At 29.0% G+C, this 27555-nt stretch overlaps 1 protein-coding gene and 1 long non-coding RNA gene across 2 annotated transcripts; both read right to left on the reverse strand.

Annotated features, from left to right (window-relative positions):
* Nucleotides 1-405: 405 nt before the first annotated feature.
* LOC147812744 (uncharacterized) lies at nucleotides 406-1429 on the reverse strand. The gene is made up of 2 exons (XR_015432257.1): nucleotides 791-1429; nucleotides 406-654 (listed from the first exon to the last, which is right to left on the reverse strand). It is a non-coding gene; the product is annotated as an uncharacterized LOC147812744 (long non-coding RNA).
* A 4828-nt stretch (nucleotides 1430-6257) lies between these two features.
* On the reverse strand, nucleotides 6258-26891 carry LOC147812745 (uncharacterized). Its single transcript, XM_087158523.1, has 10 exons — nucleotides 26883-26891; nucleotides 25531-25586; nucleotides 24597-24675; nucleotides 20523-20557; nucleotides 15371-15446; nucleotides 14198-14277; nucleotides 12154-12205; nucleotides 9151-9210; nucleotides 6986-7087; nucleotides 6258-6722 (listed from the first exon to the last, which is right to left on the reverse strand). Exons 1-10 carry the CDS (start codon nucleotides 26889-26891, stop codon nucleotides 6258-6260), a joined length of 1014 nt encoding a protein of 337 aa, XP_087014649.1.
* Between the last annotated feature and the right edge of the window lie 664 nt (nucleotides 26892-27555).

The raw sequence follows: 27555 nt of genomic DNA on the forward strand, positions 1-27555 counted from the left end.
TAAATATCACATATGAGAAAGAATCTCTAAAAATAAGAACACAATTATTAACTTTTGCCATTTTATATCCCATCACTAGACACACATATCAAAATATAAGAAATAAATTTTTAAGACAATCATCGAAAATAGAAAATATTTAAAGTTTTAGCAGTAAAATTTCAGTTCGAAATGAAATCGGATGAATTTTTTATTGGATATTTATTTAAAAAATTATAATCTACATGAAAATATTGATTCCATAACTTAAATTATAGATAGCACTAACTAATAAATATATTTATTTTACATTTAGAGTTTAACCTTAGAGGGGGAAAATGATGTTTGATCTGTAAAGGAAAAGTTATCGTTCTTTTCTTTACTCATAATTGAATTCTATAAGAAACTGAATGAAATAGAACTTACCATAACATGACTACGAATCATCATCTTCTTACGTCACACATGATTACGTCAGAGCATTCCAAAAAGCAGCCTGGATTCCAAAAAGCAGTCAAATCAACTGCATAAAATTTTTTGATAAATGAAATGTTTAAACTTGAACAAAATGAACTGAACAGGGGCATCAAAGAACTTTCTGAACAATTTTTTCAGTAAAATTTAACAATAATTAAGTAACTGGAACAGTAGAACTAAAACAATTTCAAGACCGATCTGAAAAACAAAAGATACAGACATTTTTATTCTGTAACTCAATTACTTCTATATTACAGGTAACTGCATAAAGATTTATTCGATAAACCTAACACAGAAAATAAAAGCAAAAGCAGGATAAAAGAAACTTACTCACCAGAAGCACTAGCACATTCCTTTATAACAGACTTTGAATTTTTTCCTATCTCTCAGTCTCATTTGTGGCTCTAGAAATTGTTTCATGGAGAGAGGTCGACCTATGTTTTGAGAATACTCCCTTAGTCGTGTAGCCTCCGTCGTTCTTTCGCCTTTCTTTCTTTTTACTGGGCTTTGATAAGCTGGCGAAGACCCAGTGGAAGGTCTGCCTATAAGAGAAAAATACAAAATTAAGCGAGATGACATAAGAGGGTGTTGAAATTAGTTCCGTTTTTAAGTGGACCACATTTCTGAATTGTACTTAACTAGTGAAGTGAGTTGTTGTCGATTATTTCATGGAGTCTGTGCAGATATTTAACTTTGCCAACTATCCATTGTTTTTAAATTATCCTTTACTATGGGACATTACAATAAAAATAATTATTTTAAGATCAGCTTATTATAACCAGGTAACAAAATGATATTATGTAGCATTAGAAAGAGGCAATATAATACTGCCGTGCTCGAAAAATGCTAGACTCATAAATCCTATCTTCTAATATTGGAGATAATGTAATATAACATTAAATAGTACTCAATCTAACATTCGAGCTTATGAAATTATCATCTATTTCATTACTTTTGTTCAAGTGACACTTTTTGTGAAAGGGCATCCAATATTATTAATAAACAAACATTTATTTATGAAAGAAAATAATTTAAATATTACTTAAAATATCATTTTCAGACAATGCAATTTTATGTCAGAAAACGTACGAAAATATTAGTTTAAGTAAATTCTGTTCGCGAACAATATAAAACTGGAAAAACTTTTTCAAATGCTGAGTTGTAATTTCTTCACGATTGTTTACTTCAAATTGCCAAATTCTTTGTGGTCGGCAAACTGGTATGAACTGCTTCAACTTCTTAAGGTATTTATAATTTAGTAATTTTTAGTAAACTTTATAATTTTCAGTGACAGTTACTTAGAACATTAAAAAAGTATCGTAGGTAGTTTTTTTCTTAAGATGATTATCAATTAGAAAAGTAATATAAAGCACAATATGTTAGAGAGATGTTACAGAAACATCTAGTGTACTTTAACGCTTAATCAATACATTTAAGAATTAATTTATTGATCATGTATCTAATAAAGTAAGAAAATATTGTGAATTGTGATCATTATTGACTTCATGAACATTATAGTCCGTGCGCATCAGTTGACTTCTTATGTAAAACGTGTTGTCTTGTTATAAATACTGCAAATTAGTTCAGAATATGTTCGTAAAACAACGTTTGTTTAGTTAATCGTCTGTGATAGAATTTTTCTGCAACGATGAAAAAGAAATATATAATTGTCTGTAAACAAATAAGCCATGTTAGGACAATTAAAAAATTAGTAATCTGCTACTTTTAGCTCAGTTAGAGTCATTACATTGTAGAATGTTGAAAGTTTAATACAAACAATATTGTAACCATATTAAAATTTCATGTTTAAAATATTGTAAAACAATGAATTAAAACGTTTTAAATTAAATTTCTTGAAAGCCGACTGATCTATATGTTTTTGATGCATCATTATTTATATTAATTTGTAAATGATTAAAAAGTAAACTATAATGTGGTCCATTTAAAATGGTGCTTATGTTGAATGAAGAGTAAAGTTGGAAAGTTGGTACAATTTTATTAAGCAAAAAATGCAAAGTTTCCTGTTGGCTTCGTATAAGCTTGTCTTAAAATTAAAATCATTGAATTTGATATATTTTCTTATCAGAATATGCCTGAATGCTCACTCCAACTAAAAAATAGACCTGAAAATTTAAATCTTACAGTTAATAACCTGGTATACTATGTCTTAGCTGCCATTTGTTTCTTAAAACTAATGAGTTGATGACCAATATCAATAGGATGCCATTTAAGACATTTAAAAGCCACATTTTGCAAACTTAATTTTTACTTTGATTAAATTATATTTTTTTAAAAATACTATTAGAAATAATCTAAAGCTGAAAAAATTTAAATAAACCATAAAAATAATAAATATGTGAAAAAAATTTAATCAAGCATACTGATTTTTAAAGAACGACATGTAAAAATATTTAGGGGGAAGAATATATTTAATGTAAATATTACAATTTTGAAATATGTGAATTGTTAAAGAATTCTCCTTCTACAGGACTTTTTCAATCACGAATTGATGGAATTCCTAGAGTATATTTTTACAATGACGTACATTAAACGATTTTTAAACTAATCAATGGAAGAAAATAAACAGTTGTATGTTTAACATTTTTCGCCACGTTGACTTGCAACATAGCGAGTTGTTATTTTCAGGTCTATTAAAAGGGGGCTTCGCAGTTTTAATTTATCAAAACAAAATTTGATACTTGGGAGTACTTATGATCTTAGTTAATCTCCTTCCCACTGTATTGGTTTGTGCTTCTTGTGTGGCGCTACCGAGATTTTTTTATGTAGGTATCGATACCGGAATTTACACATTGAATTTCTTTTTAAAGGATGTTATAATTTCCTGAAAACATTTTCAAATTATATAATTTAAGTTTCAAATAAATATTCAATGTTTAATAGTTTTAAATTTGGTATTTTCCTTGAAAATTTTATTTTATTTTTTTCAATTTCAGCGATAGCTCTTCATTTTCAAGAAAATCTACCACGAAGAAACTGTTTTTAAATGTTCTCAAGGCTGGTTCATTTTTGATAAGGGCAGCTGGACACTGAAAATGGAGATTGCACACCCTGATGGAAAGCTGTGAGTAATATGCTGGGATGATATTTAAAAAGGTGTATTTTAAATGGGGGAAGTTCTCATGTTGATTGCGATGTTATAAGAGAAAATGAATCCTGTGATCCCTGTTTTGTGTGGTTACATTGTTTCTGAACGTTTCCTAAAAACTTTAAAAAAGGCATTTTATGGATAATAATTTCAAGTGAACAAAACTTGCAATTGGAAGAATAAACTGAATCAAATAGTCATGAAAAAAATTATTTTTCTTATAACAATTATGTATTTTTAACTAATGTTTTACGAAAAGGTTATAGACGTTAATTTTAAACACTGAAGGTAATGTATCACATTTATAGTGTGTTTAATTTTTAAGTATAATTACTTTGCTTTGAAATAGTTCTAATGTGTATCATGTGTTTTTGTCTTAATTACTGTAGTGTGTGGTTTCTTCTACAACTTTGTAATAAATCTTCAAAATTTTAAAAAATTGGATTTGTCAGGTATCATATTTGCAATGATAAAATTTCATAAAATATAAGGTTGGCAAGTTCTTGCGGTAGATGGTGCTTAAGAGTCATGAAAACAGGTAAATTTATTTAAAGTTTGATTATATTTAATCTTTTGATATGGAAATTTTCCTTCAACGCTGATCTCAAAGTCCATCTAAAACTTGTGATTATCTTTATTGTCAACATTGTGCTTATTACTTCAATTTTGGAAATTTTCCCATGAATATTCGCTTGAAATTTGATTTTTTCAAAGAGTCCCGATTAAGACGTATACCTGCCATGATATGTTTGTTTTTACTATGCTTGTAATGCATAATATCTTATCAACGAAAGACAAACAATGGAATTGATAAATTTTGAACAAACGTTTTGTGATTTGAGACAAATTTTGTGATTGAACAAAAAATAATTTTGAACAAAATACTGATGGTAGTCAAATTCGGGTCATTAATACTAAAGGAAAGTTAAAAAAGATTTTATGTTTTTCCGTCTCATTCTTGTAAGCAGATAAATGTTTGTGCAAATTTAGTTAATTTTGATAAAACACAATATTTTCTGCTTTTCTTTCTCTCTCCCTTTTTTTTTTTTTTTTTTTTTTTTTTTTTTGGATTTCGAACCATATGTGATACCTAAATTTTTCGGCTAAAAATGCTGGTTAGTACATAGTACCTTTAACTAATGAACGAATTTTTAAAAATTTCTGATGCACCAATGTAACATTTTTACAGTACAAAAAATTATTGGCAAATTTTTTAATTAAAATTCATAAAGGCTTTCCTGGTTTCAGTCCCTGAAAATATTTCTACGTGTGCCTTAGAGTTTTATCTTTCAGTGTTAAGTAAAATTTCAGATTTTAAAAGAATAAATATACTTAAATATTTTTCCATTTATTTTCAGTGAAATAAGAGGGAAAAAAATATGCAAGAGATTTATGCAAATAAATAATTTGAATATATTTAAAATTTCTGAATCGTCCTAATTATTACAAAAAATAACAATTTAAAAATTCGAGATATAATTTTATTTTAATATTTTTGGAAATTAATGACAGTTCTATTTAAAAAAATTTCTAAGGAAAACATTTAACTCAATTCAAATGTAAATTTAACTTAGTAATTAAATAGTGTGGTTTCTTATCATAAAGTTTCAGAATATAAATAATGAATGATAATTGTGAAATTGCAAATAGCTTAAATTACGACTTTTAAAAAGCATGTCTTACAAACTAACAAATTCAATTAAAATTTTGATAAAATAGGTAAATATCTAAAAAAATTAATACATTTTGAAACTAAAAGACTTGAAATGTATTAATGTGAGAAAATTAGTCAGGAAACCCATTGTATACAGAAAAGAAAAAAATATCCATATCAATAAAAATTACAATATAACATTATTTCTGAAATAGGTCAGAAATATTCAAAAATTTAACAGAACATAATAAATACTTTGGAGTAAGAAGGAGGAAAATGGATGGTAGCAGAATTCCCTAACATAATTTTATTTAGTATTTCTGTATTGCTAAGTAAATAATGCATTGAATGACATTATAAAACTTTTGTTCTATATTTTACTGCTTTACAGCAATACAGAAAATTAAGTAAAATTTTCTGGCCGAATTATTCTTTTGTCATCCAAATCTTCCTCTTGCTTACTCCAAATATAAAAAGCAACACTACTCTTTTGTTACTTTCTAATATTAGAAGTTATTCTCTAATATTAAAAGATGTTATCTAATATTAGGTGCTACTTTGTTAAGTTCAAGAAAGTGACATAAGACTGTAAAGACCCTACGAACAAGCAATCGATGGGAATATAAACCATACGAAATAAAGATAACTTCCGATTTATCAATCCGCCTATGTTACGATACGAGTGATATTCCAGGAATCAATCTTTCTAAATTTGTGCGTAATTTTTCTATTCATAAGAATATTTTCTACCACACTCAGTATTGACGATCAATTAAGTATCCAGAGCTTTAAGACATGGATGAATAAGCTTCCTAAAGTCCATCCGCTTACAATATGCTTAACGAGGCGATCTGTGATTTATTGTATTTTTTGTGTTTAAATTTACGCGTAAAATTTTACCCATTCATAAGATGTAATTTATAAATTCTAACAGAGTCAAATGAAACGCAGCATAAATAAAGGTTTGCCATGTTTTGAGTTTTTTTAAGCTCAGGCTTAAGAGTCAGTTGGGAGTAGTAACTCGATAGTCTTACGGCGATGTCAATCGGCATATATAAAATTGTGACACTTACGTGCCCTGGCAGAAGTTGGTGGAGTAGCATGAACAGGTGGTGGAGTAGCAGGAGCCAGCGGTGGAGTAGCAGGAGCCAGCGGTGGAGTAGCAGGAGCCAGCGGTGGAGTAGCAGGAGCCAGCGGTGGAGTAGCAATAGCCAGCGGTGGAGTAGCAATAGCCAGCGGTGGAGTAGCAATAGCCAGCGGTGGAGTAGCAATAGCCAGCGGTGGAGTAGCAATAGCCAGCGGTGGAGTAGCAATAGCCAGCGGTGGAGTAGCAATAGCCAGCGGTGGAGTAGCAATAGCCAGCGGTGGAGTAGCAATAGCCAGCGGTGGAGTAGCAATAGCCAGCGGTGGAGTAGCAATAGCCAGCGGTGGAGAAGCAGGAGCCAGCGGTGGAGAAGCAGGAGCCAGCGGTGGAGTAGAAGGAGCAGGCTGTGAAGTGGCGGGAACCTAAAGAAATTACGTTTGCTATTTGTTCATAATTTTTGTGTGATTATTTGACTATTGATTTAACACTAGAACCACAGAATGGGTCTTTTTGACCCAAAATGAAAATAAAAAAAATATTTAAATAGAGTTGATTACGAAAAATATTCTTTTTTTTAAACCTATAATTAAATCCAGTGAAAAGTTCTCTATAGGTGTATTAATATGACGGAAGTCAAAAACATTGATGTTTAAATAGTGTATAATAATGTAAAACATTAGCCTACCTGTTCATTTTCATCTGCAAGCATCGCTCGTAGCCTGGCATTCTCTTCAGTCAGCCTTTGATTTTCTTGCTGAGATTCACTCAACCGGTTAGTTAAGTCTTGCTGCGTGACATAAAAATAGAAAATACTTAAAGTAAAAATGAGTAGTAAACAATTTTAAAAACTACATCAAAAGGCATCATGTTCAACAGCAATCAAATTATTTAATAGCATTTGTTGTTCTTAAACTATTTGACAATCTGTTGTAACAATTGACGAGCAGGATGGTTGGCATAAACACGTATAATGCATATAGTAATTAATTAAAATCTCGAATGTACCATTCCGAAAGTAGTCATCAAATGTCTTTTGATACATGGGTAATAATAATAAAAATATAGAGGATTTTTTTTCTTTAGTAAACACGAAGAATAACTTAACAGGAGGTGACCGGTTTGCTTTACAATCAGCAAAGCAAAGTACTATAAGATGAAGAAATGCAATTCTCTTAACTATAATTCTGCATTAATAACAGACGTAAAAAAGTTATAATTCTTCGTTGAACATTGCTAATTTAAGCAGTATAAATATTAATTTGCTCCGAAACATTTTCACAATAGAGGAAGACCAGCAATTTTTTTCCTATTTATAAATAAATAAAATTTTATCTTTCATTTCTGTCTTTTGAGGGTGTTTTGAAAAATTTGTCATAATAACAGAAATATTATATCAATATTACACAAAGTTTATAGTGCAGTTATGTTACAGATACATTTTAATACATTGTTCTGTGTCTAATCAATATGCAAATCCTATTACATTGCAAAATGTAAATGATTAAAACTGCTGAAATTTCTCATTCGAGTTATTTAAGGCCAATTATTAAGGCCAAAGTAGTCGAAGAGTAGTGAATGAAAAAAGCGATTTGGGTTCGCAAATCGATTTCATTGAATTTTTGACTGAGAGGAATGGTAATGAAACAGGTTAAAAGGTTTAATTCATGCATTAATTTTGACTTTGGAAGAAACAATTCAAAACGCTTAATTTCTTTTGTCTAACCAATATCTTTTAAATTTTGAACATTTAGAATAACATAATTTGAAATAAAGAAATAAATTTTCTATATTACTTCTTTTTCAAAGCAAATTAAATAATAAAAAGTACAAAAGTTGCTTAATTCACTTTTAATAATTTTAGAGACAACGATTATAAAGATTAAGGAATTTTTTACTGTTTTCCTTGCTAGAACCATAGTTGCCACATTTTGCGGTGTAAAAAGTGTTCATTCAAAAAAGGAAAGTTTTGTGCGTCTTATTGAGTTTAAAATGAAGGTTTTTTTCCCTTATGTCGCATCTAAATTATGTATTTAAAATACTCTTTGGAATTGAAAAACATCCTTAAATACATGGCAGTGACAACGCTAATCACAAATAAATTATGAAATACTTTCTTCATTATTTGAATAGATACATTTCTGGTAAGTAGAATTGTATCATAATATAAAACTGAATGTAAATGTTTCAACACAATGGAAAAATTCCACATAATGACAAAATATTTAATACATCACTTCAAAATAATTCATTTATAAAACAATATATTACCTTCTTTTAAGATATGATACAAAAATAATTGTTTAAAATATATCTGGCCAAAAGTATCCGAGCACTCTAAAAAAGTTAGTCCAACAGAAAACTACTCCAGCAACCCTTTCGTCAAACCTCATGTCTTGATGTTTTAATGTAGACTGCTTTAAGAGAAATAGGCCTACATTGTTCCATCATGCAGTTAACAAATAATATCAGTGGCCGAACCGCGAAATAGTATACCACTAAAAATAGCCTGATTGATGGTAGATCGTCCACAAGTTTCCATGACAAATGAATTGAAGATTGCCCACTCTCTGGTTCAGGTCAAAATTACGGTCTGTGGATGAAGCCTTCTAAACCAGGCTGTGTGTGTGGCTGAAGTCGTATTCTCGGCCATAGATGGCGCCACTGAAAAACAAGAAATTCCACAACTGCCTCAAATTCCCTTGGTTTCATCAACCAGGCTTGCTGGTGTATTGGCAAATGGCATTAGAAACACCAGCACCACGAAATAATGACTTAGTTGGGGTGTCCGAATACTTTTGTCCTGACAGTTAACAAAGTTTCTAGTTTGAAGAAGCAATAAAAAAATCTTACATTTTGGGACTCAACGGTAGATAAGTTACTTTGCAGGGCCGAAATTTCCTCTAACAAGGACTAAAAGAGAAAACAGAGTAAAATCTTACTTAGGAAGTCATACATAAAATTTGAAAGCATAAGAAATAAATAATAATGAATACTATTTTTTTTTTGCACCTCAGGCAAATTAAGTTATATTTATTAGTTTAAGTGAACTTTGTTCTAAAAAACTACCAGGTAAACTTAGTAAGTACATCAAAGGGTTCCATAAATGAAGTCTGTCTAAAAGACTAGTAAAATAACGAGTTTACTTTTTCGTGAGAATTTTCGCTTGTTATTTAGGACTTCAGGATCTGCCAACTGAATCTTTCTAACGATGCCCTCAATCTTATTCTTTTCGTGGCCGAATACTTTCGCGAAGTTGCCTTTTTCTGTTGCCTCGAAACAAACTTTCCTAATCTATGTAAGTTTTAAAAAAATCTTTATACATAGCTTTCTTGAATTTAAGAAATGCTCTAAATTTTTTTTCGTCCAAATTTAAGTTTATATATTTTTTTATTGTATGTTTTTTTTGTGTTTTTTTTCAAAAGACAGACAATATTTAAAGTTAATAAAAAAAAAATCTGTTACGTATCTATTGAGTATGTTGTAACAATGAGAAGAGTTTACTAAAGCTTTGCTACAACGATTGTTATCTAATTAAAAAATAAAACTAAAGTTTTACCAGCATTTTACCTAGCTTAAATACATAATTATCATGTCTCGATATTATTCCGGAAAAATCGTTGAACCTAAAACAAAATAACCGCATCTATGATTCCCTCATACTTAATATTTTTAATTAGTTTTTCTTTTTCTTTTTTTTCAAAAAAGAAATCTATTGTTTGAGTTTCTACTGGGATCCTTTATTCGACTCCCTTTATCTACTCGAATTGAAATGCCAGAGTCTGGTTTTGAACCTAACACGTTCTGAAACTTTTTTATTGAAACATTTCGCTTTATAAGCAGCAGATAGCATTAATTGGGATTCTTGGAAATAAGTTACAGTTTTGAATCCATTGCTTAAAAAAGTATTGCTTGTAATTAAGACTTAATATTATCCTTTAACATGGTTTTTCAAAGCACCAATGGAAGTAAAAAAAATCCAGAGTTTAAGTTCCTTACACTTGAAGTAAAGCTAAAATTCTTAACTATATATTCCATCTTTGCTGTGAAGAATTATCTGGGCTTTAGAACAGAAAAATAGCTTAAATATCTTAAAAAGTATGAAACTCTTTTTGAAAAATCGCCACTTTGGTCAAATTTTTCCACAAAGATCAAAATTATCGAAAACAATGTCTTGTTTTTATTTTTTACAAACTATTATGGGCCCAGATAATGCAGAATTTGAGTAAGTTTTCAAATATTGCAAAATTAGATCACAAATGTTTATCATTTTCTCAAAACTTCGTCTTTTCTCCCTACTGAGAATTCGAGGCCTATTTTCAGAATTAGCATAAAAGCTCTGACTAAAAATTGGACAAACATTCAGGGGTTGCAAACTAGTCTATTATTCGCAAAAAAAAAGTATAATTTTTTGCTATAACAGAACCTTTGAAAAACAGCGGTTTCATATATTCGAACAAGAATGTTCACGATATGATGTTGAGACCTCTAAAGAAAATATTCTCCCTCTGAGCTGCATATAAATAATTTTTATAACTCTTTTTGAAAAAGATTTTCACCAACTCTAAACTTCGAATTAAGTTTTGAAAAATTTTCAAATTCGTAGTGCGGAAAAAAATACGTAACGCCGTGAATAATTTTTGATCGGATTTTCACGTACTCAATCTTAATGGTTCAAGGGGGGGGGTGGTTTCAAGTATGCTAATTAATTAGTACCGACGATATTTTAAATTACAAAATCAGACACTAAAACGTACTTTCTCTGAACAAAAACACCTTTTTACAGAGGATTTCTGACTAGCAAAATATAACTGGTAAGCGCAATCTGAGAGATAGTTTAGTCAGAAGAGTGCTTCTAAGTTTGAACCACTTAATGTTAGTTATTTCGAATTTCCCCTCATATAGAGCTTTTTGAATGAATAGAAAATTTTTCACCCTCAATTATGCATTTTTTTTAAACCAAAAGAGTGCAAAAAATTACTTTTAATGCTGCATATTTCCGAACATAAAACGAAAGAAATCTCTTCTTATAAACGGACATCTTAAACAGAAATATTCTGTTTAGCGATAATCAGTGAATATTACGAAAAATACTTACAAAACTAGATCTTTGAAAACGGAATTCCTAAAAAGTTTAAAATTAGAAGAAGGAAAATTGCAAGGTATGTTTTTCAGCTCAGCTTTGTTTTGGGGAATGACAATATACAAACAAAAGGAATTAAATAACATCCGATAAATTCAGTATATCCGTTAATTCCTGTTCAGTCATTTTAATGTCTGGATATTCCGATGTTATCATCTTTACTTGAGTCTTCATAGTGATCACCACTTCTATTCATATTGATCTCTTAAAAGAACTAATTAAATATTCGCTTCTCTTACCCACTGCGAGAGCATTCATTTCCAACATCATACCTTATTTATATTAGTCTTTAATTTTAGGGGGAATTCCGTCGGCATCAACACGATTCGGAAAAATATGCTAAATATATTTGTTATATATTTTATTACTTTGATTTGATTTGATTTTTATTTTATTTTATATTTCAAAGAACTTTTAAATATCAAAATATACTCAAAATTTTAAAGAATGTACTTATATCGCAAAATACAAAATTTGTAAAATATCTGACTTTTTTTAAGTTATTTTTTAAGGAATTAAGATTAAGTTAAAGTACTAAAAAAGCTAATTACTAAATCAAAAGTAATTTAGGCTGATTTATTATTCTTAGGACACTGTACTTTGCTGTATACCATCATCATCCATTGTATCAATAAAATATATGAGAAATGTTATTTAAATAAATTTATATTATAATGCATAAAAAAAAGATATACAGAATATTGTTTTCTTACAGAATTCTCCTCCTCAATGATGGAGCAGTTGTGCTTTACAATCTCAACTTTCCTAAAATAGAAAAAGAGAAGAATTTAAAAATAAATTTTCTTATACAGTCAAACCCCACTATAGTGAAACTTTAAGAGACCGAAATTTCGGTTCACTATTACCGGGACGTCACTATATCCAATCCGCAACCAATTTTAAGTAATGGTTCCTTTTTATTATATATTATTTATGTAAATAACTAAAAAAAATGCAATACAAAAATGACAAAAATTATTCGTAGCAACAAAAATGTGTTAACTTTTATTTTTCATTACTATTCGTCTTGAGTACAAAAAAAGGAAGAAAAAAAGAATTAGTAATCCTCAGCTGATGAGCAATCCTCCACATCAGATATGGAAACATTTCCCGACTCTCAGATAATTTTTCTAGAATTTTTAATCTGCTAATTATTCAGCTTTTTAAACCTATCAGCATAAAAGTAGTCTCACCAAATCACTCAGAAAAATGCATCTGCTTTGGCCTTATCCAGACACTGGAAGAATGCGGCTTTTTTGAATGCTGAACCAATTCAATAATGAAGCAAACAAGAAAAAATGCATACTGCCACATTCCATGGTATAGATGGTTTTAAAAATCGGTATATCCTAGAGTTCACTATAAATAGTATTTATAGCGGAGTTTGACTGTATTATGAATAATACTGAAAGATATATAAATGATGAGTTGATCTTAAGGACAAAATCAGTTTGATAAAGTTTTGTAAAAAAGCTTAAAGTAAAACTAAGAGTAGTTTCCATTGAACGAATAAGAGTTCAAATATGTGATTCTCCACAAATAAAAATGCATATAAAATTTTTATTAACAATTTTTTTAGCTAATTCTTATTATCCATATCCGAACGATCTCAATTGAATTCACGGATAGAAATATTTCATAAAACGTTATATTTTAAGAACACAAGAGTCATAATGCAAAACTGACTCACTAAATCAAGATTCTCTTTAAAAACTATATCAATAGAACGACCCAAAGTTCCAAAGTTACATTTAAATAAATGTTTAATTACGTTAAATAAGATACTTTTGAAGAAATCAATTTATATATGTTCAGGATTAATCTGAAGTGTGCGGAAAGAGGTTAAAAGAACTTGAGTTTTTTTTTTAATTACCTCGTATGATAGTATATTATATATCAATTAGCAATAATCTCTCAGTATGTAATTCATATGATTTCAAAATATTTACAAAAATGATTAAATACGTCATTATATTATGCAATTTTCCTTTTAAAAAAAGCTTTTAGTGATTATCATATTACATATGATTAGGGCAATTATTGGAAACAGAAAATTTTTAGAAATTCGATATATGAAATGAAAGTATTAAGTATGAAATGTGCTAGGTTTCTTACTACAAAACTCAAATTTATTCTTGTATATTAATTCATTTTGAAAAGTAATTAATCGATAATTAAATAATTCCTAAACTTTCACACAGGCTCAATTTCGTATAGCAATGATTTTACCTGCTTTTTTTTTTAATTTCTTTTTTGTTTTAAGCTGCTTTTTTTTCCAGCGGCTTTTCTTGTTACCAGAGAGAGCATCAATTCTCAAGCTTGACGGAGAATGTATTTTCTTAAGTCTAATTTTTTTCCGCAGAACAATTTGTAGTTGCCTCCCCCCTTTAAAAAATATAGGAAACAAAAGAATCTGTTGAATAATTGGAGCGGTTACGAAAAACGTTTTTAACTCTACTTTGCTTCCAACATTTAATTCGAGAAAACCTCTATTAAGATTCTCATCTCACAACAATATCAATATTCTAATCACACTACAGTACGATCATCAATAAAATGAAATAGTTGTTTAAAACATAAAAGAAAAACGTTTTACGTTATGTTTTGAAAGTAAACCTTACGTAAAGCAATGTTCTGTAATAAATTTTTAAAAAAAACACTACATAAAAATAATTTTTACTGATTTAGCAAATACAGTAAAAAAAATTTAGACCTTTAAGAAAAATTAAGAAAATTAAACAAATGTCATATATTTACTTTGGGGGAGGTTCTCTCCCTGGTGACTTCTCATCAGGATATCTCTTTACGATTAATGAAGACCTGCGATGTTCTGGGCGCTACAAAATACAAAAAGAATGTTGAAAACTTATTGATAGAGCTATGTAAGAGTAGAAATACCACGAAATTGCATGTAGCCAAAGAAATATTTCCTTTTCAAAACTCGCCAGAGGAAAAAAAAAAATTTTTTTCTTGATATTATAGTAATAATTTTTTACGTCACATTACAGCTGCACAAAGGGATATTTGCAAGGGTCGGGAGCTGACCTGAAGACTTGCCATCATAAATTTCCTCTTCCGAAGAAGGGATGAACCTCTCTTTTTTGGACATCTCTTGGTCCTCAAGTCTTTTGAACAACTCTTGGTCCCGCTTGTCATTAGAACAGTTTAACGAAGACCGATACCGCGCACTCTAGGCCACTTCACGGAATGATCAAAGTGGTCACCCAGCCACTCATTGATCACTGCCGCAAGTCCTTGATCTCCCGGAATAGTCTTACGGTCAGTCCTTTGTGCTACTTTTTTAAACGGAAAAATGAACTTAGAATGATATAAATTAATATGATTCAAAAAGCATTGACATGAAAAGTCTGATTAGTAACATAACCTCTCTATAACAGGAAAGATTCATTTTTCCTTTCTATAACGGAACTGAAATTCTAGGGAAAAATCCGTTGCAGCATTCAAATAATAACACCTTAGTCGTAAATTGTAATAGAGTAATCATGAGGGAATGTTTTAAAAACTGCATGAAAAAATTTCAAATGGGTCAACAAACCTATGAAATTAATTTATAGTAATTTGTAACTTCCTTTTTCAAATTTTCATAACTTACTAAAAACAAATGTAGCATTTATTTAGCCATTCCATTTATATAGTACAGTTAACTTCGCTATTGCTTTCAGAAAGAAAACAATGTTTTCATTTATTTGCTAACAAATAATCTCTTCTTCGTACTATTACAAAGCTCAATATATATTAATGCATTACTGAATATCCATTTCATCTATCGGGGTAAAATTTAATGAATTTAGTTATTCTTAGCTTTAAGGAATTTGCAAAATGCATAAAATAGAATTTAGCTAAAAAATTTATTACAAAAAAGGTATTAATTCTTTTAACATTTCAAATAGAAAATATTACTTTACTTACTACAGGCTCACTGTTACTCCTGCGCCTATAATCTCTAAAAACGTCCGCTATGTCAACACATTCATCTACAGTCAACCTACTGCAAAGAATATAGCATTTATTGAACAATAATTTTACATTAAATTAAATGAAGGCTAATCATTATTGTGATGCCCCGTAGGCGTATTGACAAAACATACCGTAGATTGTAAACGTGGCGATTGCAGGTGGAGTTGGCGATGGATTACGCGTAAATGTGGTGGGAGAACGAAATTACATTAACCTAAGCAGTGTAATTCGATATTTTCTTCTTCTCCTCGACTAGCCATTATGAATAAAAATAACTCATTAATTCCTTTTAGCAGAGAAAATAAAAAAGAAAATAACACCTTTTTATTGTCAGGATCACTTTACAAATACACTGTATTCATATTTTATTAAGCGCTATAATTTATATTTTATAAAACGATCTAGTTTTTTGATAAAACAGATTCAATTTTTTAATTTTTTTTACAAGAATTGTGTTTGCGAAGAAATAAAAATAATTTATTAATGAACCAATCACAAAAAATAGCGTAACATTTTAATACTATGTTTTATTGAAACGCTATTTTGAAGAATTAATTCTATTTAACTTTTATTGTAAGAAAACATAACCTGTTTTATTTTAGTGATATTTTCTATGAAATCAATATTCTCTATAAAAGAATAATGTAAGCTTTTTTATAAAGATTATTTTTTTAGAAATTAACAAAGACATATTATTTACTAGAAAAAAAATAGAGTATTCAAAAATGTTATCACGCTTTAAAGTAATAGTTTCTTGTAAACGAAATAATCAATATTTTTAAAATAAAGTTTGAAAGCGTTTGTTTCATTACTAGAAGCATTCGTTATAAAAAAAATATATATTAAATTACTTTTTTGCATAATTTTATGAAATAACTTTTTTTTGGAATGAGATGAGATTTTAAACTTTGTGAAAAATTGATTCAATTCCTTAATATATATAAAAGTCGGTAAATACTTCATTCATTATGGAGGTCATAGATAACTTGATACCTTTTCAATATAAGAATAATAAATGCAATTAATAGAAAATGCACAATTTTAAAAATATATTTTATTTACACGCATTGCGTACAGGTTATAATGCAACTATCATACATGACATAAATTTATAGATTCCTAAATACTGTTATATGAGTTTGGTAATTAAAAATATAATTAAAAAATAACATAATTAAAAAATAACATAATTGAAAAAAATTTCAACCTTCAATTGAAAACTTCCTGTTGTCATATATTAATAATAATTATAATTTTTAGCAACTTTTTTGGGCACAAATTTTTAATTCTCGAACTTAATACTATCCTTTATATGAAAATATCAGAAAATTTATAAAAGAAAAACTATATTTTAAAATTGAGACATTGGCGACAACAGAGGTTAGATGTATGTGCTGAGTTTAAATAAATTATATGTTATAAAACTCACATTTAAGATTTAGATCAATTTATTATCAGGTCACAAGAGTGTTTTTTAATAAATAAATGTAGTGATTGTTTGATTTACAATTATAAGGTCCTGGGTGTTTAATGTTAAGTTATACATTTCTTTAGAAATAATATTTGAAATATGCAAAGCAGGGCGGCATTCATTTCAACTTAAAAATCATCAACTTAACTTTCAATAACTATAGATAAATAAAAAACAAAAGTTTGATAAAAACTTTAAAAGAAATACTTTTAGAAAAATTCTTTCTAAATAATATTTAAGTAAAACACAATCACTTCGTCTGAGTGATTCTGTAAGAAATTCTAAACTTTACAATTTTACAAGTTAGGTGAAAAGTAAATATCGACAATAGTGGTAGGGAATTAAGGAAATTCTAAATCTAAAGTTTGAGTCCTAGAACGTAAACATCTGATCATTAGATCAAAAGTTAGTTTTAGATTTTTCGTTTATTGCTCACTGTACACTAAAAGGTGATTTTTTTTTCTTTTGAAATTTTGATTTTAATGCCCTTACTTCAACCTCCTTCGAGTTATGCTTACTTTATAAATTTAATCTCAACTTTATTTTTCTTTTCACTTTTAAACTGTAAAAGACTTTTTCTCCATTTGTAAATTATGAAAAAAGTTATTAATCTGATTGCGTAAACAGTTAATTTATTAAAATTGAACATTCTCAATTAATTCCTTTTAATAGTCATTTATATTATTAATAATAATTATTTACACAAAATTATAATAGAGGAAAGTTTGATTAGAAATTTAAAAGTTCTTGCTACAATAATTAGGGAATTTCTATTGACAAATTCAAGTAATTTTTTTTCCGGATCAAAATGCATTTTTATTTAAAATGGAACAGTACTGACTTAACATTTATACGATAAAACACTCTCTAATCGCTAACACCGATGACAGGAAAAAAATTTCGTTTTTTTTTTTTCTTTTCCACAAAAAGTTTAGAACTTAAAATGTTGTTCTTTCATTATAAAGCAATAGCATAATATTCTCGTATCATGTGAAACTTGATAACGAAGTTACTTATCTACCGTTTTACAGTTATAAAATGAAATGATTATTGAATTCTACTTGCATTTTAAAATGTCAATGTCTCCATCGTTCAATGAATTTTACGATTATTTTTATAAAACTGTGTATAATGAACATTTCAACTAAAATAATTAGTACAAAATAGCTGCTAATAATTCTCTTAAACATTTATAAATATTATACATTTATAAATTTCAGCTTTTCGCATTATTGCTAAATAACCTCTACGTCAAAAAATATTTAAGGAATTCCATAATAACTGAAAATTAAATAAAATTTAAAAAAAATTGTAAATGGTTATCGAGCAGAACCATTAAGTTTAATTAATGAATATAGAATTAGTAACAAAGTCACTGCTGAACAATAATTTTTTTTTTAATCTTTTAAGTAAACAAACTTTATTGTAATAATCATTTCATTATTAAGGATTAGAGGTTATTGTGAAATTATTAATTTTAATAAGTGGATGAGTAGGTAAAGAAGTTCACTACTCGAAATACGCGTATACATTTAATGAAAGTTATGAAAATACAGAAGGGGGCTATGGAGGTAATAATATATAATTTTTTTTTTATCTTAGTTTTATTACGATCTTCTAAAAAACGCTAATAAACACAATTATGTTAACAAATACAAACGATTATGTCGGAGCTATAACGAAAAAATACGCTTTATATTTCATTTAATGCAGAAGAATCTAATGAAGATCAGCTTATTTGAAACTCTGAAATGTGACACCCATATATAACTTGGTGAATGATAGATACGTGATACCGAAAACAAAACAAAAACATAAGCACACAGCTGCTTGGCGATTTGCGAGACTCTCCTTCAACGCCGATAGATATTTTCGCCAACCCCTTTACAATCTACGGTATGTTTTGTCAATACGCGCCCCGGAAGGCATTTCTCAACTTTTAAAATTTCTTTGACTTCATAAATTTTTAACAGTTCTTAATCCAATTTTAAATTGAAACGGATTATTTAATTTTTATTACATTTAAAAAAAATTAATATCAATATTTTATTTTCTTCTTATCAATCCATGTAACTGCTAACTTTTTGATTCAATACCCAATGCATAACTCGCGATCAAGCATCTATTTTTAACTCTTTGAAATTTCTCTTGCCACAGTTATATTAATTCTCACGATCTTTATGGTGATTGAGTGAAATTATTTAAACTTTAATATGAATAACGTGGGATTGACTTAGTTGGATATTTTATCTTTCGATGAATTTCCAGCAATGCATTGGATTTCTTCTCACGCCCCTAACTGTCCGTTGGGAACAATTCAATCACCTGGGTGTTAGAAAAGAGGGGATTCAACCCCAAGAATAATCTTTAAAAAATTCTTCATCTTAAAGGAATCTCTTCGTCCTTACATCCTCATGTTTTATCATCATGGCTATGATGTAATAATATTTCCTAAATTAAGCATCAATTTAAAAGAAGAAAAAAATCTCAATTTCCTCGAATCGTAAGAAGCTCAACTGTTCCAGAAATTACTACAATGGCCATTCATGATAGGGGAAATTTTTGATTCCTTCAGTCAATGATTAATTTCAGATTGTGATAATTTTTCTGTTGCTTTACCCAATAAAAGTTTGCTGAAACTGCATGGGGAAGATGATTTAGGAGTTAAAATCTGGGATGAATCCTATAGTTAAATATTAATAAATTTAAAAATTGTTTTTAACAAAAAAACTGCAATGATTTTACCTCCACCATAAAAGCTTGAGCGACTTCCAAATACAGTTATCAATTACTGGATGATAGAGTAATTCTTATGTTTAAAAGAGAAAAATTATCACTTTTACATATTAACCAAAGCTGTAAAATTGAAAAAAGTATACATTTTTTACCAATTAAATTTATTTTATAGCGACAAGAATCTTTATTTCCCCTAAGAAAAACTCAAATAGGGCATTTTAATATTTACTCATTATTTTACAATTCAATGTCATTAACATTTCGTAAAAATCCTCGATCAAAATTTTTAAATAAAAATGTTGTTCGCTACCAATTAATAGGAATCCATTCTAAAACTTAATGTCTCATAATTGGAACAGAGAATTAATACTCTATTACGCTAAGTGTAGAAAAATGCTTACAGAGGATAAAAAAAAAGATATTGGTAACTGTTACTCCAAATTACTTGTAATTCTTAAATATAAATGACTCATAAATTCTAAAATAAATTCAATGATTTTCCAAAAGATAATGTCCATATTTCACACGGGGTAATTTAGTTGTCATGTATAACTAAAAAGCATTGGTAAATATTCAAATAACTATTCTCTCATCTAAATAAAAAAAATTATGAAAATGCGATCGTACCAATTGTCTTATTTTTCTCAGTCTTTTAAAAAGCAGTGAAATGAAAGAAAAAAAAACGCTTCAATTTTCAAAAACAATTACCAACTAGAGAAACTAAAATTTCAATTTGAAATTTGCATTTTTTTTACTTAGTTTGCTTTAACTGTAATCGTGTGGCAAGTTTCTAAACAAAAAGCGACATTGACTATGAAAAAGGGTATTGAGAATTATAATATATAAAAGAAATTGATAATAAAGTGTAACACAAAAATTGAAAAAAAAAATACTTACTGTTGTTGGGTTGATCCACTGGTACCAGGTTCCGCCTGCAAGAGAAATGCGAAAGTTGTAAAACAAAGCATTCATTTCTCTTTTTTTTTCCCCAGATTCACAACTAATTACATGTTTATAAATTAACTAAAAAAAAAAAGAATAAACTTTTTCATAATATCTTGCGAAGTTAATTATGTCATTTTTAAAACATAAGGGCTTTAGATACTTATTGAAGCAAATTAACAAAATATGCTCCAACTTCCGCTCGAATATTGCAAGAAATTAAGTATCTCAACACGAACAAGCTATTTCGTAACAATTTTATAATTGAGAAGATATTTTTAACAGCTTTAAATTTTAGTTGCTAATATATTTAGAAGCCCCAAACTTTAGTTATCGTTCAGAAAACTACATGACTGACTGCATCAGAAAACTACATGACTAAACTAGTGCAAATACATCACTAAAAACGTGCTTGTTTTTTTAAACGATAATTTTTTGCAATAAAGTTATTAAATTGATTTTAATGCGCATGAAAACATGTGCTGTCAATAAAGCTAAAAAAAGATGGAAGAAATAAATAAAACTAACATTATAAAGGTAACTATAACTACTCTATAACATCAAAAGTAGAAAAAAAAGTGTGACTGCCTCCCCTTTAGTTTGTCTCAACATCAAAAATGGTGGCACAACTACTTTTTCTTAACAGTATACTTTAACACAATAGGTCACTCTCGGTGCCTCATGATACCAGGAAGAATGTTCTTTTATACAATAAAGTATCCTTTTCTATTATTCGGGAACACTAAAATTCGTAATTACAGTAACATATGATCCACATAAGAGAGAGTAAAACTATTTTTTACCTTGCAGCAAAATTCATTCATTCGAGATGAGTGCATACAATATTTCTTAAAATAAAATTAGTCTGTTAATCAAGCATACTCACAACGCAAAGAAAATACAAATTCGAACAAGGTTTAACTGAAACGAAGAAATGAAATAATTTAAAACTATTTTGTACATTTATATTGATAAATTTTTTTTGTAAGAGCGTAATTATCTTTCTTAAGCTAAATACATGCCTTTTTAAAACAGTTAACTTCTATTTCCGTGAAATGTTCAGCATCGTGTGAGACGAAAATAAACGTGCACCTTCTCTGCCCAATTGTAAATAATGCCGTCCAACTGTTTCCAAACATACACCAAAATTAGCACATATAACTCATGAATGGAGTAAAGGCATCTGAGCTTGGTGTGAGCAGTGAACAATTATAGGATTTTAAATTTAACTATACCCTTTAAAGTAACGTTCGATTCTGCGTTAACTTGAAATTACATACAATGTTTCTAGTTTTTAGAGCTTTAAAAAAGTAAATATTTTTTAAAAGCCTTTAAAAATGAAAATGTTGAGATATATTCCTCTCATTCATTGAATTCTTGAAATGAGAAAAAAAACACGATGCAAAAAGTGTATAATGAATAGAATTAAATTTTCTATAGATGATTTTTTCTAAATTAACACATACTATAAGAAAATTATACTTTCATAGACTATTTGTTCAATTGACTAAATTTTGATTTGGTTTTAGCGTTGTATCTGAAAATTTTACTGATCTAGTATCAGGAACATTAATAATAAAAAATTGTTCTTTGTACACATGAAACCATTAAGAAAATGAAAAAATTTCTACAGGGTTTCGCTTTAATTTTTTATTCAGAATAAGAAAAATATAGTATTTGATTCAGTAATAGAAAATTAATAAGAAACAAAATCTCACTTGTCTAGATAACTATGTTAGACTTGTGAATAGGAATAAGTTTTTCTTTTATAATTAAAACCTAAATAGCTTCTGAACTTTTATTTCAAACGTTTGATTTCCTTTGATTTTGCGAAAAAGAATAATTCAGAAATAATACCTCACTTGTCAAGGTAGCAATGTTTAGGTTTGCTTCGCGCGCTTCCTCTCCTTAGTCATGCTTCCCGAATGTTAACCCTTATTTTACAAACAAGGAAAGAATGAAACCATTCTCTTAATTTTAATAAATATTGATACATAGAAAATCCACTTTATTTAAAACCGACTTTGAAAGTTGCATGCAAGTTATTTGTTCATATATTTAACTCTTTGATGACAACATTTCATAAACAAAAAAATTATAATGAAAATTTGCGCTTTTTTTCTCTTCTATCGATTACGTTAGAGATGACGATTACTTACAGATCAAAAAGGCGATAGGAAAAAAAAGTGTTTATACTTTTGAAGGTACTGTAAATAACCTTCCCACTCTCAATATGGTACAAAAAATCAGGATCCTTCAAAGCCACGATGGCTCAGGGGATACAGCTTTCGCCTTCCAATGAGGCCAACCGGGTTCGATTCCCAGTCTATACGAATTCCGCATCCGGCTTGCACTGATCACAGTCCTGACGTGAAATATCCTCAGTGGTAGACGGAGCATGGGTGAGATTCCCCTTGCCGTCTGGCTAAACTTAGGTTCTCGTGGTCTTCCTCTCCACGTAACGCAAATGCGGGTTAGCTCATTCAAAAAATCCTCCACGAAGGCAAATTTCTCCCAATATTCGATCCATGAGTTTCCTTGTCTTCTGGATAGGGTTCAAAATTACAAGGCTACGGAGTTGAACATTAATAGTCGTAAATCCATAAAATTGGGTCAACGACTGTTATAAAACAGTTATGTGTATCCTCACCTACTGAACGTAGTGCAAATAATTGCGTGTAGTAACTCTACCAAACTTCTAAAATTTCATACTTTTAAACCTGTTTTAACAAGTATATTTTAGAGAGTACGAATTTTACAATGATTTTTTCTTCTTCTGGTCAAACTATTTTGAAATAAAAAAAGGATAACTTTAACTGAAACAAAAATAACTAGGCCCTTGTCCAAGAGGTCGTGGGTTTGATCTCCACCGGCCGAAGACTCCCCGTGTAGTAAATGATGACTGGTGCACGTTAAATCCGTCATGTCATAAAATCCTCCATGTTCCCATAACAAATCATGTCTCTGGGGGTACTGATCCAGAAGTTTCCTTGTCTTCTGGATTGGATCAAAATTACAAGACTAAGGAGTTGAACACTGGTAGCCGTAAACTCAAAATTGGATAGGCTGTTCAACGACGGTTATAAAATAAAAATTTATAACAAATTCAGCAATATGTAGGGCCAGATGCAGTTGGACTAGCAAAAAGTTAAATTTAGTTTTTCGTCAGAAACTTGTATCTACTTTTGCGTGTATTTGTAACAAACTCGAATATCTTTTAAAATCTTGAACATCTTTGTTAAACTTTTTTTAAGTCAAAGGAACATTAGAATATGGAAACACTTTTTAATGACCTGATCATAACACATTATTTTTACTCTATTATATTTTACATAGATTATGTTTAAAGTATTATTACATTTTACCTTATCATTAATTATTATATAATTAATAATAATGTAAATAATGATAATAACAATATAAATTAATTATATTATTACATTCTCATGTAATTGAAAAGCTCAACGCTTCTTCATATTAGTCTTAAAAAGATGAGAAAAAAAAGCTTTCATTCTTTGCTAATCGAATTGATCCATCAATATTAAAAAATTTAAAAATAAAAACTTTAGTTGTTAAATGTGCAGCCATAAAACTAAAACAGAGAATTCCAACTATAATATTTTTTTAAAGGATGCTATAAAAACTAAAATATTGAAATGAGTATTACCAACCTTTAATTAGTTACAATATTTTTAACAAATAAAACTATTTTGTGTAAATGAACAGGGCGTTTATACTCTTAAACTAGAGTCTAATAATAGAAAGAACACCACATTTGGTTGCGACAAAACGATAATGGAAATAATTTTTCCCCTTCAAAACTTTGCCTATATGGCAAGCAAATTTTATCCAAACACAGCTTGAAGTGTTTAAGTGGCTTCTTAAAACTCTTTGATTAAAAAAGTCTTATTTAATAAATTAAAAATTAAGGGAATCTTGATACTTTATTGTTCGCCATGAAAACTAGGCTTGAAATTTGGAAGCATGTTCGCCTAGACGAAATGACCCGTTAGGTAAAAAGGTCTTCACCTGTGAATCTTCAGACTCCTGTGCTGATGTTCCAGTAGCAGCCTCCACAGATTCCTCACTCACATTGATGATTGGAACACTGAAAAACAAAGAATGATATATTAGTTTGATTTCAGTGTAAATATGCAAGTTACTTATAAATAGCAAAGTTACTAAATTTTAAACCGTTGATTTTTCATACGAAATTAAAATAACAATGCCCATATTTTTATTTCACACTATCAAAAGAAATCTATATTCATGATTTTTCAATCACAACCTGCTTCTTTCAATTCTGGAATTCTTTAATTCATTATTTGATTTAATGTCTACATAATTTAAGTGAATTTTTGGAATTGTCAATTTCTTATTCTACTTATATCGAATGACGTCACTCAATTATTAAAATCACAATGAAGTTCAAAATTTCTGATTTAGTATTTTTTTTCCTCCATTTTCGAACTTTTCTCTCTGATTTTTAAAAAAGTTTTAAAAGAAATGTATGTACTGGGTGTGAAGGGAGAGCATAAAATTTAAAAAGTGTTGTTGTGCTTAGTTAATTGTGATAATAAGTACTATTAGAGTTAAGGAAATAGACACCTTATATAGAGCAGTGATGGGTTTCAACTTGACTTGGGAGTAATGATTGCCTGAGCTCAATGCTGACTGACCACATTGCTAGAATGATGCCCTAAATCACGAAATAGTGGAGCTTAAATCTTCATGTGGAGGAGATGTTAAACTTTTATAAACTAATATAAGTACTCTAAAATGAGTTAAGTTGCGTTAAACGGAATAGAGCTGAAAGATGCATAAATCAAACGATGAATTTTACCTTAAGAACTCTTGATGAAATAAAGAATATCATTTATAAAAGCTGTACAAAGATTAATTAGTATAAAAAAAGGAATGAACTGCTGCTTTAATTTGTGCATTTAGTCGAGCATAAACTTACTTATTTGAGCTCAGATCTTGCATTTCCACATCAGTATCATCAGTGCTAAGATCTTCCTATAAAGAGACAACAAGATTTTACATAACATTGAAATTTACATTAATTTAAATTTAACCGAAAATTCCACAAGTTACCAGTATGCGTAAAAATTAGAATATTGTAAAAATTTAATGAATCGCAAATCACAAATTTGAATAAAGTGTAAAATTTAAACCTTAAGTTGAAAAAACCTTAAGTTGAAATCTATTTTAAAAACTAATATTTAGGGGTCCTGGGCAATTGCTTCTCAGATCATGCTACATTCAGGCCCTGACAAAATAGTGTAAGATAATTATCGTGTAGAAAAATGACCTATCAAACCAGTAATCTAAGCTCAATAAAATTATATTCATAAGAGAATTTGATTTATCTTCATATAACTTTTAAATACTTCGCAACTTAGCTAATTTACGAACTTTAAAATTTAATTGCAAAACTTAATCCCCGCATTTCGATAAAAGCTGCTATAGTGAAAAAAATTAAATAAAAAATCTTTTCTTTGTTCAATATTTAATAAAGAAAATTTTAAAAAATAAAAGTATTATAATATAACAATGTAAATAATTAAATATTACAATAAATATCAAATGTTAGAGAACGCATTCTCATAGTTTACAATTGTTGAAAGGAATCCGAGAAGTGTTTTGAAATTAAGAAAAACTTCCTTAAGGTGACAGAAAGTGAATTACATTCCGTTCTATTTGTTTGAAAACAAAAATTATTTGAGATCTGAAATATTCTGAAAAATTTTCATCGAATTAGTATTTGCTGTATGCCTATAAAAGTTAATGAGATTGGAAAAAAAATGATCTGTAATTTCAATATTCGAATACCTTTGAGAGTGAAAAACAAGATTTTAAATAATTTATCTCTTAAACTACTTTTGAATTATTTCAACAATAGCGTAGTTCTGCTAGCAGATAATTCAGTTTAATCAAAAATTAGTTTCACTGAGAGTTCACGCTAGCTTTTTAATAATCTTAAATATTTCATTGCTTATATGAAGTGAGCACAAGCACTGAGTGAAAAGAATAACTTTCTTTCCCCAATTATCAGATTTTCAAGTTTTAGGATTCAATCTTAATGGTAAGAGGGGATGATTTCAAATATGTTTATTAATTATTGTAAACACTATTTCAAAATATGAAATCAGACACAAAAATCGAACTTTTTCTGAATAAACATGTCTTTCTTTTGGCTGATTTGGATTTTTGATCCCCAAAATTTAGGAGCTGAAACCCTATGAAAAATATAAACCCAATAGTTTGGTCAGGAGAATGGTCGAAATCTGGTCTCCTTAATGATAATTTCACTTTCTGCATCTTTCATAGAAGTTTTTTTTTAGTGAATTGAAACTGCTTTGCATACAAGTATAAAATTTATTTTTCCTAAGAAAAATCCATGCAAAAAATAAGTTTTACTAAATATTTATTAGTTTATTTATGAATAGTCGAACAAATTTCGAATTGTAAGGTTAAGAATTTTTAGACAAGGAACTCCTGGATCAAACATTTTGAAAATTTTGTATTTGGGGAAAACTTTTTTATGGAACTAATCAGTATATGCGTCACATGGAAGGGAAAACCTCGACCAGACCCGGTTAGCCCAATGACAAAAGGATTAACCCATTACCCGTCTACCATTGATATTTTACGTCAGCACTGTGGTCGGAGCGAACTGGATACGAAATTCGTATCTCCCAGCCCTCGCTGGGATTCGAACCAGGTTCACCTCGCTGAGATTCAAACCAGGTTCACCTCGCTGGGATTCAAACCAGGTTCACCTCGCTGGGATTCAAACCAGGTTCACCTCGCTGGGATTCGAACCAGGTTCACCTCGCTGGGAGGCGAACGCTCTATCTCCTAGGCCATTACAGTTTTCTGATTCAGTTTTTCTGGACTGAATAACTTGATCTTTCTCGGTAATCCTTTTTTTAAAAGAAATGCTTAAATAAAGGTAAGGGAGAATAAGGTAAGGCCGGGTACT

The sequence above is a fragment of the Parasteatoda tepidariorum genome, chromosome 3 (assembly GCF_982258835.1).
Source record: "Parasteatoda tepidariorum strain Cologne lab strain chromosome 3, Ptep-v5.0, whole genome shotgun sequence".
Taxonomy (NCBI): domain Eukaryota; kingdom Metazoa; phylum Arthropoda; class Arachnida; order Araneae; family Theridiidae; genus Parasteatoda; species Parasteatoda tepidariorum.

What these genes read in the sequence shown, in the direction of transcription:
- LOC147812745 (XM_087158523.1), bottom strand. An exon ending in CAAGATCTGAGCTCAAATAA is followed by an intron (nt 24,676 to 25,530) that starts GTAAGTTTATGC and finishes TTTGTTTTTCAG; the next exon opens with TGTTCCAATCATCAATGTGA. An exon ending in TCATTGAGGAGGAGAATTCT is followed by an intron (nt 9,211 to 12,153) that starts GTAAGAAAACAA and finishes TTTCTCTTTTAG; the next exon opens with TCCTTGTTAGAGGAAATTTC.